The sequence below is a fragment of the Erythrolamprus reginae genome, chromosome 1 (genome assembly GCF_031021105.1).
Source record: "Erythrolamprus reginae isolate rEryReg1 chromosome 1, rEryReg1.hap1, whole genome shotgun sequence".
NCBI lineage: Eukaryota > Metazoa > Chordata > Lepidosauria > Squamata > Dipsadidae > Erythrolamprus > Erythrolamprus reginae.
The window spans coordinates 85903521-85913936 of record NC_091950.1 but is presented as its reverse complement, the minus strand read 5'-3'; the positions used below and the strand labels follow the sequence as shown (position 1 = coordinate 85913936).

General features: G+C 44.3%; 1 protein-coding gene across 1 annotated transcript; it reads right to left on the bottom strand.

Moving 5' to 3' along the window:
- Window positions 1-4175: 4175 nt before the first annotated feature.
- Window positions 4176-9256, bottom strand: LOC139170346 (acyl-coenzyme A thioesterase 1-like). Its single transcript, XM_070757428.1, has 3 exons — window positions 8744-9256; window positions 7043-7245; window positions 4176-6678 (listed from the first exon to the last, which is right to left on the bottom strand). Exons 1-3 carry the CDS (start codon window positions 9198-9200, stop codon window positions 6079-6081), a joined length of 1260 nt encoding a protein of 419 aa, XP_070613529.1. The 5' UTR covers window positions 9201-9256; the 3' UTR covers window positions 4176-6078.
- Between the last annotated feature and the right edge of the window lie 1160 nt (window positions 9257-10416).

The following is a 10416-nucleotide window of genomic DNA, read 5'->3' as shown; positions in this document are numbered from 1 at the left end:
ATTTTATGTTTGGTATGTATGTGCTGTTTGGTTTTTAAATATGATAGGGTTTTATATGCTTCTTTTTAATATTAGATTTGTTTTGCTATAATAGTTTTTTATTATTGTTGTGAGCCGCCCCGAGTCTTCGGAGAGGGGCGGCATACAAATTTAATAAATTATTATTATCATTATCATTATCTTGGAGTCCTAGTGGACAACCATTTAATATGAGCCAGCAGTGTGCAGCAACTGCCAAAAAAGCCAACTCCGTTCTAGGCTGCATTAACAGAGAGATAGAATCAAGATCACATGAAGTGTTAATAGCACTTTACAATGCCTTGGTAAGGCCACTCTTGGAATACTGCATCCAGTTTTGGTCACCATGGTGTAAAAAAGATGTTGAGACTCAAGAAAGAGGGCAGAGAAGAGCGACAAAGGTGATTAGGGGACTCGAGAATAAAACATGAAGAACAGTTGCAGGAACTGGGTATGTCTAGTCTTATGAAAAGAAGGACTAGGAGTGACATGATAGCAGTGTTCCAATATTTCAAGAGTTGCCACAAAGAAGATGGAATCAAACTAATCCCCAAAACACTTGAGGGTAGGACAAGTTTCTTGGTGACAATTAGAACAATTAATCAGTGGAACAACTTGCCTCCAGAAGTTGTAAATGCTCAACACCATAGTTCCCTCTAAGCTGAGCAGTGAGCAATCGCTCACTTAAAAATCATCATCAACTCAGAGTTTTCCAAACCTGCCCAGAAGCCGAGAGGGAAATTTTATTATTATTTCTATGCCGCCCAGTCCCGAAGGGACTGCCGCTCAGACACTATACTTTTCCGCCCACCCCCCAAAAAAATTAGAGAGAACACTGCGTAAACACTGGAGGTTTTTAAGGATTTAAGTTCTTAAATTTAAGAATTTAACTTTAAATTAAAGCATCTAATCTTAAATTTTTAAGATTAGATAACTATCTCTCTGAAGTGGTGCAGGGTTTCCTGCCTAAGCAGGGGTTGGACTAGACCTCCCAGGTCCCTTCCAACTCTGTTATTCTATTTTATTCTTTCTGTACTCTGTCAGAAATTATGACAACAGTAAGTATTCTGTAATTCTTTTCCTTGTGTACGTGTTGATCCTGATCATTCTGAGGGGCAGCTTCTATCCTAGAAACATAGAAATGTTGCAATAATACTATAGAGGGATATAGCATTGCTTCCAGCTGTACGGATTCAGCTCCAGTGATCTTAGAAGCCGATGTCTTAGAAGAACTTGAACGATTAAAGATAAATAAGGCAATGGGTCCAGATGGCATCCACCCCAGAGTTCTTAAAGAACTCAGATCTGTCATTGCTACCCCCCTGACTGATTTGTTTAACCAATCCCTGTTAACAGGAGATGTTCCTGAGGATTGGAGAATGGCCAGTGTTGTGCCTATCCACAAGAAGGGCAGTAGAGAAGAAGCTGGTAACTACAGGCCAGTTAGCTTGACATCAGTTGTAGTTAAAATGATGGAGACTCTACTCAAAAAGAGGATAAATCAGCACCTAAAAAACAATAACTTATTGGACCCAAATCAGCATGGCTTTACTGAAGGCAAATCATGTCAGACTAATCTCATTGATTTCTTTGACTATGTCACAAAGGTGTTGGATCAAGGTGGTGCCGTGGATATTGCCTATCTGGACTTCAGCAAAGCCTTTGATACGGTTCCACATAAAGAGCTGATAGATAAATTAGTGAAGATTGGACTTAATCCCTGGATAGTTCAGTGGATTTCAAGCTGGCTGAAGCATAGACATCAGAGAGTTATTGTTAATGGCGAGTATTCTGAGCAGAGACAGGTTACACGCGGTGTGCCACAAAGGTCTGTTCTGGGTCCTATTCTTTTTAATATGTTTGTGAGTGACACAGGGGAAGGTCTGGTAGGGAAGGTTTGCCTATTTGCCGATGACTCTAAAGTGTGCAACAGGGTTGATATTCCTGGAGGGGTCTGTAATATGGTAAATGATTTAGCTTTACTAGATAAATGGTCAAAGCAATGGAAACTGCAGTTTAATGTTTCCAAATGTAAAATAATGCACTTGGGGAAAAGGAATCCTCAATCTGAGTATTGCATTGGCAGTTCTGTGTTAGCAAAAACTTCAGAAGAGAAGGATTTAGGGGTAGTCATTTCTGACAGTCTCAAAATGGGTGAGCAGTGTGGTCGGGCGGTAGGAAAGGCAAGTAGGATGCTTGGCTGCATAGCTAGAGGTATAACAAGCAGGAAGAGGGAGATTGTGATCCCCTTATATAGAGCGCTGGTGAGACCACATTTGGAGTACTGTGTTCAGTTCTGGAGACCTCACCTACAAAAAGATATTGACAAAATTGAACGGGTCCAAAGACGGGCTACAAGAATGGTGGAAGGTCTTAAGTATAAAACGTATCAGGAAAGACTTAATGAACTCAATCTGTATAGTCTGGAAGACAGAAGGAAAAGGGGGGACATGATCGAAACATTTAAATATGTTAAAGGGTTAAATAGGGTTCCGGAGGGAAGTGTTTTTAACAGGAAAGTGAACACAAGAACAAGGTGACACAATCTGAAGTTAGTTGGGGGAAAGATCAATATGAGAAAATATTATTTTACTGAAAGAGTAGTAGATCCTTGGAACAAACTTCCAGCAGACGTGGTTGGTAAATCCACAGTAACCGAATTTAAACATGCCTGGGATAAACATATATCCATTGTAAGATAAAATACAGGAAATAGTATAAGGGCAGACTAGATGGACCATGAGGTCTTTTTCTGCCGTCAGTCTTCTATGTTTCTATGTGTGACATAATGTAATGCTTGAACCAGGCCTGAACTCAGAGATGAACATAATGCTTGAAGACCTAACGGGTAAAGAAACAGAAAGCTAGTAGATACTATGCACTGATCACTACTCCAGTTTTTTTCATCCAAAAGATATTTAGGGCATTAAAACACTGTTTATCTGCAGGAATCCATTTTAGAAGTAGATGGTGTCATTTCCAAACATTATCCTGAAAGATTCTGTTACTGGAACCTTGGAAGGAAGTAATCCAATTGTTCTGCCCATTATAAATAAATTAAGCTATGAGGTTTCTCATAAATTAAGCTATGAGGTTTCTCAACAATTCTGCTTCAATAAACTTTATTAATACAAGGTGTCCAAAAGGAAAGCATATGAAATTCCCTGATATTTCCCTTACATTTCCTGTAATCTGCTATCTAAAGCGTGGTCGTGGATGATGTCATACCAAACAGCTAAGCTGTGGAGAAATATTGGTAGTTGAGGAAGCAAGTTGTTGCCTGATCCATTTTATTTTTTTACATGATTTTTACCTGACTTTTAAACATTTTAGTAGCTTGTTTTTTCCCGATTTATTGTTTTCTTCAGAAATCCTGCTAATTCCCTGATATTCCCCGAACCGCCAATTTCCCTGGTAATTCCCTGATTTCCCTGTTTTCCAGGTTTGCTGGATACCCTGTTAGTTACTATTAGTCACTACATGGCTATAATAGCATTCTGGTACAAGCAGTCTGATACAAGCAGTCACCGTGAGTTTAAATGGACTGCAGGGGATGGTAGAGGACATTGTCCATGGGGTTGGAATGGGTCGGACACAACTTAACAACTAACAACAACGGAACAGACTGGCCCTTCTCAAATCAAGTCTCAGTCTAAATCAGTGATGGAGAACCTATGGCATGGGTGCCACCGGTGGCACACAGAGCCATATCTGACGGCATCTTAGCTTGCCCTAGCTCAGCTCCAGCACACATGTGCATACCAGCCAGCTGATTTTTTGGCTCACATAGAGGCTCTGGGAGGGCATTTTTGGCTTCTGGAGGGTCTCCGGAGGATGGGGGAGGGTGTTTTTGCCTAGGGAAGGTGAAAAATGGGCCTACCATGCCCACCAGAAATTGGGAAATGGGTGTTTCTGGCCTCCAGAAGGAAAAGGGAGGCAATTTTCACCCTCCCCAGGTATTGAATTATGGGTATGGGCATTCATACAAGTGCGATAGTGTGTGTGAACAGGCTTTCAGCACCCGAGGGGAAAAAAGGTTCACCATGACAGGTCTAAATGGACATGTTTAGAAAGACAAGGCAACTTGTAGCTCCCAAATCAGCTATTCTCACGCACTGAAGAGCTACAGCCTAAAAGATCAGAAGAACTCAAACAAGACTGATTTATTGATTTATTATTTGAATTTCTAGGCCACTCTTCTCCGTACACTCAGGGCGGCTTACAAGGCAAGAATACAGAAATGAAACATGTAAGAAATCCAAACATTAAAACTCATCTTATCTAATCTAAAACCCGTTATTAAAACCATCATTCACATTTATTCCATCACAATCAGACATTCAGACAGAGTAGGATGTCAGTACTCAACGGCTCCAGGTCTGCCGGCAAAGCTGAGTTTTGGAGACCTTACGAAAGACCAGGAGGGTGGGTGCAGTACAAATCTCTGGAGGGAGTTGATTCCAAAGGGCCGGAGCTGCCACAGAGAAGGCTCTACCCCTCGCCACAGCCGAGAAATAGTGTTCTAGGCTCAGCTGTGGATCAAGGTGGACTCCCAAGTTGCAGACCCTCTCTGAAGGGGTCAAATGTCCCCCCCCCGAGTGATGGACAGACAGATGGAATTGTCCTGGCGGGGAGTGGGGAAGCCACCTTGTTGGGGTTGAGCTTGAGCCTGTTAACACCCATCCAAACCCTAACAGCCTCCAGACACCGGCACATCACCTCCACTGCTTCACTGAGTTGGCACAGGTTGGAGATGTACAGCTGAGTGTCATCAGTGTACTGTTGATAATTCACCCTGTGTTGTTGGATGTTCTCACCCAGAGGTTTCATGTAGATGTTAAACAGCAGGGGGGGGGAGGACTGACCCCTGAGGGACCCCACAGAGGGACCTAGGAGTCGATCTCTGACCCCCTGCCAACAACAAATGCGTCCAGCCAGATAAAACAAGAGGAAGGAGAAGAATCTTGAGATGAAGTTAGATCTCTCAACCGTACATGATGAGAAACCGTAGAGAATACCCATAATGGGCTCAGCAATCCAGCACTTGCTGAGATACAAGCTATGTCTGGGCCACAATGTCTCCCTTTGTTGAAAGGGCTCTAAACCATGGTGGAAAGAGATGAACACAAAGTTGATCTCTGCCCTTGCAGAAGACGCACCGTGCTGCGAGTGTCATTGGCAAAAGAGGAACGGGATGTTGCTTTCCCAAAAGGCCTGAAACCACTACATCGCTAATGACATTTGTGGCAGCAGTTTAAGGATTGTTTTTTTACCACAGTAATCTTGAATATCCAAATTCAAAGATGTACAGCTGGGAGAGAACATGTATGTAGTATCGAGGAGGGAGCAGAAATTGTTTATCGGGTACAGCAACTGTATTCAGGTGAATTGTATATGCATGTACAATTCACTTGTATGGGCCCATTGGCATGTAAAACATCCTCTTATGGTTTACAGAAATAATTTGCAAATCAGATTATTCAGGTTTTTGTAGCCTATCAATATGAAATACTCAAACTGCAACCGGAGAGAGGGTTTTGTCCTCTTTCTGCTCGAGATCCCCATGGACAATTAGTGGGCCACTGCGTGACACAGAACGCTGGACTCCATGGGCTTTGGGCCGATTCAGCATGGCTCTTCTTATGTTCTTATGGGCAACGTGACAATTTTGGAGGTGGGGGTACAAGGGGTGTGAACTTTCAACTGGGTGGGAAACTTTGGGAGTGTCAGATTCGGGTTTCCCACAGTGGTACCAGCATGGCTCTGGCAATAAATTGTAACTTTGAGGAAAACTTTGCCTTGGACTCTGATTTAAGTTTGGGTGCTATCTGGAACTCTGACACATAGACCCGTTTAATACATATGATGGATGTGTAAGGTGCTTAAGGGTTTCCAACTGGAAGACTTTTCACCAAACTAATGAAAATTGCAGTGCACCATTGGTATACCTGAAATATACTTTCTAAAGACCATCCCTCTGAGTTTAACTTGGTTACCAACTGACCTCTAAAGTAGGATGAGAAATTTTGTCTTTCTTATGAGCAAGCAAAAATCTGCACCCTATAAAGTACTTTTCAAACTTGGCACCCGCAAGTGTTGTCTGAAAAAGGCCAATATTCTTCGCCAGGCATCTTCCTGTGCCTCTGCGTGTTCTTTCCACTTTCCACCCCAGACTAGAAGGGTCCCCCAAATCTTGTGAAATGAAGTATAGCACAAGGGCATATAAGGAGGCTCCAAGAGGTGCCCAGCTCCAGGATAGCAATAGAACTCCACATGACGCCCATTCTGCTGAAGGCGACTAACAGCTTCTTGGCAGAACATCTGACTTTTCAAGTTTTGGTCATCCTGACCACATAGGAAGAGGTACTTGCTGAAGGACCTTTCAACAGGGATGCGGCATGGCCAGGTCGATGGGTCTTTGGGGTCATCCATCATTTCACTAATATTCAATGCATTCGGAACATCAGCAACTTTGGCCTTCTCAATATCATAAGGATGAGGTGGAATGATGTGTCCTTTCACTTTCAAGGGGATAAAAACATTTACCCCTGTGCCAGAAATGCTGACGGCCGCTTGAATGTCTGGGTAAAATGCAGCTAAAGCAACAGCGAGATCTGCACCTTTAGATAGTCCCAGAACTCCAATATTCATAGATTTAACCTGAAACCATAGAAAAAAAATTACCTTAGTATCCATATCCATCATTTCCCCATTAATTAAAATTTATCTCCTAACTTCATTTCCTATAAAAGGTCTGCAATTATAACCTTCAAAATATATAACAAATTTGGAGAACACGAAGTTGAACCCAAATGGAACTTTTTGCACCACAAGTTGGAACCAAACCCAAGACCCCTTCAGTATCAATATAAGATAAGTTTGCATTTATGAATTTCAGTATAAACCAAAGTTTTCAGTTCCAAAAACACTTCAGATTAACTGCAGTGTACTATAAAACTATAAAAAAAAATTTTTGCTGAAAAGTCAACACCCCATTACCCATGATCTCAGTTTGCTTGGATACCTTTTGTTGCTTTTGCAAGAACTCTATTGCTTCACCAAAATAATCTAAGTCAAGGAACTCTGGGAAATCTGGGAGATCTTCAAAATCTAAAAAAGCAACCGCCAGTGTAACAAAACCTCTGCTTGCCAAAAGACTTGCTCTATACTCCACCAGTCCGCCTCCAGATCCATACAAGTCAATAAGTGCTGGGAAAGGCCCAGGGCCTAAAAAGACATGAAAAAGAACAAGGTTTTATAGGATTATAAACTCAGACACTAGCCCTTACAAAACCTACAATTTAAGACACCCTTTCCCAAACTAAAGTTCTCCAACAGGTGGTGGACTTCCAGAAACCCAAATCAAACCATCTAGAGATATCCAGCACACTGCAAAATAAATGCTGGAAGGGTCTGTTTTAAGGCTACTAATGAAGATGTGCTTCACTGTCTATTCTACAATAAATGGAGGTTGCAAAGCCTTGGTCTCTTCAGCCTTGAAAGACGGCATTTCTTGACCGAAGTGTATAAAATCATGCCTGGGATAGAAAAGGTGGATAGAGAAAAAATATTTTCTCTATCACATAATACTAGGACAAGGGGGCACTCCCTAAAGCTCATAGGTAAAAAAGCGAGGACAAATCAAGGGAAATATTTCTTCAACCAGAGGTTCATTGGTTTATGAAATTCAAGAGGTCGTGACAGCTGTCAGCCTGGATAGCTTCAAGGCAGGATTAGACAGATTCATGGATGCCAAGTGTATTGGTGGTTATTTAAACGGATGTCCATGTGCCGTGCATTGATAGTGGCTGTAGTAGCACTCCCCACCTAATAGGAACTCCTGCTTGAAAGGGGGTTGGACTAGAATTCAGTGGTCCCCAACGTTTTTTCCACCAGGGACCAGTTTCAGCAAGACAATTTTTCTATGGCCCAGTGGGAGCGGAAAGGGGCGTGGTTGGGGGCGGGATTAAGCATGGGGGTGCTGGTCCTCCCCGCCCCTCTTTCCCGCCATCGTCCTGTGGCCGGCAGAACCTGCCTCCCAAGCCCTCTTGCCCAGCGGGAGCTAAGCGCTGGAGAGAGGGGGTCAGGCAGGCCCTCCTGCCTCCCCCCAGCCAAAAACGCAAAAGCGCCCCGCGGCAGAAGCCAAAAGAGGCTTGAGCCTCTCGGTCCTTCCCGCCCCTCTGTCCCATCCATCGTCATGTGGCCGGCAGAACCTGCCTCCCAAGGCCTCTTGTCCGGCGGGAGGCGAAGCGCTGGAGGGAGGGGGTGGCGGCATGAGGGCCGGCAGCTGCTGACTCCACGGACCGGTGCAACATGCCCCGCGGCCCGGTACTGGTCCGCGGCCCGGTGGTTGGGGACCCCTGGACTAGATGACCTACAAGGTCTCTTCTAACTCTAATAATAAATCTAAATTAAGGATGAAATAATTTCCCGCAACACAGCCAAAGCTGTGCATGCAGCGCACCAGTAGCGGTGATAGTAGCAAGCATCCCCTGGTAGGAACTCCTGCTTGGGGAGAGGGGGGGGGGATGCATTAGGTGACCTACAAGGTCCCTTCCAACTCTAACAATAAATCTAATTGAAGAATGAAAGAGTTTCCGCGAGTTCCTATGCTTCCCGCTTTTCCACCCAGCCTTCTTCAAGCGTGTTTGTTTCAGGGATTCCCAGCCCCGCGACCCCCGTGGGGGTTTCAGCCCTCATCCACCGGTGCAAGTTTGCCACTCACCGGGCGGGCAGAAGAGCGTGGCTCTGAGGCGGCCTTCTCGGACGGGCACTCTCTGCACGCCTTCGGCCATGAAGCGTCTCTCGCTGCGGCAGCTGCAAAGGGGCGAGCCGGAGACTCCGCGCCCACCGTACACCTCGTAGGTGACCCAGAAAGAGGTGAGGACGTTCCTCTTCCTCAGCCTCCTGTGGGGCGTCGTGGATTCCAGCGTCCACAGCAAGCCCATGGGCTCGACCCCGGAGTAGCTGCCGCCCAGCGACGGGGAGCAGCTGAGGTCCAGCTCCCCGTCGCCCCCGGCCCGATAGTAAGCGCGCGACTGGAAAAGGTTGCCGCTTTCATCCACCAAAGAGGCCGCGACGGTGACCTCCTGGAAGGGGGAGAGGCCCTCGATCTTCACCTGGACGGGGTCGTCGTACAGGCAGGAGGGGGAAGGCAAGACCAGAACGCGCGCCGCCGCCATCCGAGTAAAGTTCGCTCAAAAGCCAGCCACGCTTATTTCGCTCCCTTGGACTTTTGACTCCCTGAGGCTTTTAAGGATTTAGGGTGGAGAATAAAAAGCACCCGTGAGGGTTTCTGGGAAATGTAGTTTTTTAAAAAGCAGAACGCGAGGTAATTTTGCGCCCATTAGTTGTGAAGGCGCCGAGGCAGAACCGTTTACACCCTCTCAGCCCTAGGAAGGAGCAACAACAAACAAGCAGTTTTGAGAAGCTCGTCAGGGATAATTGCAGGGATTATTGTAGGGATTATTGCTCAGTCTTGCGTCTTTTCAAACTTTAGTAACCCTCTTCATGTAACACAGGCGTCGTCCTCAGACGCAGTCAATCGCGGTGAGAAGGAGGATAAATTTATTTATTTGGACTTACATGCCGCCCAACTCCCAAAATACTTCTACAGTAGTGTACAATGTACAATGTAGTTGTACAACAGTATTTTACACCATTATTGTACTGTATAACAATACAGATACAATTACTTATGCAACAGTATTGTACACCATTGTATTGTGCAACAGTACAGGGACTGTACAATGTACTTGTACTACAGCAATTTACACCATTATTATATTGTATTACAGTACAGGTATAATGTACTTGAACAATAGTATTATCCACCATTCAATAATAATAATGGCAAAATTCTCAGAAATTAGGGGCCGGGAGAGCTACCAAGCTAGAGTTAAAACAGCCCTGCAAACTGCCAAATGGTTGTGAGAGTTGCCGCGCTAGTTGGCCCCCTTGCACAGCAGAACTGGCAATCAAAAATGCAAAAGTAAGAACGTTAGCTTTCGTTATGTGGCATAGAGAGTTTGTGGACAGCAAAGCTACTCAAAAATATGAGAATATCCTATTAGGAACCCAAAGATTATTTTTGTTGCATATTTATGTAAATATTTATTTGCAACCATAGATGTTAGTTGAACACATGAAATTACAGAAATCATATTAGTTTAACGGATCCTGCCCCTAATATTAACAGGGCTATTTATCAAAATGTGCTTTTGCATCTTCCTTTGCAGCCATAGGAAACAGCAAATTCATTCATTATGCTTGTCTTCATGAGACAATAATATATCAATCGATCAGAATTGGAAGGGACCTTGGAGATCTTCTAGTCCAGCCCCCTATTGAAGCAGCAGACTGTATGTATACTAGACAAGTGTACACTTAAGAAGTGTA

What these genes read in the sequence shown, in the direction of transcription:
- LOC139170346 (XM_070757428.1), bottom strand. Translation starts at nt 9,200, where the DNA reads ATGGCGGCGGCGCGCGTTCTGGTCTTGCCTTCCCCCTCCTGCCTGTAC. An exon ending in CACGCTCTTCTGCCCGCCCG is followed by an intron (nt 7,246 to 8,743) that starts GTGAGTGGCAAA and finishes ATGTCTTTTTAG; the next exon opens with GCCCTGGGCCTTTCCCAGCA. An exon ending in TCTTGCAAAAGCAACAAAAG is followed by an intron (nt 6,679 to 7,042) that starts GTATCCAAGCAA and finishes CTATGGTTTCAG; the next exon opens with GTTAAATCTATGAATATTGG.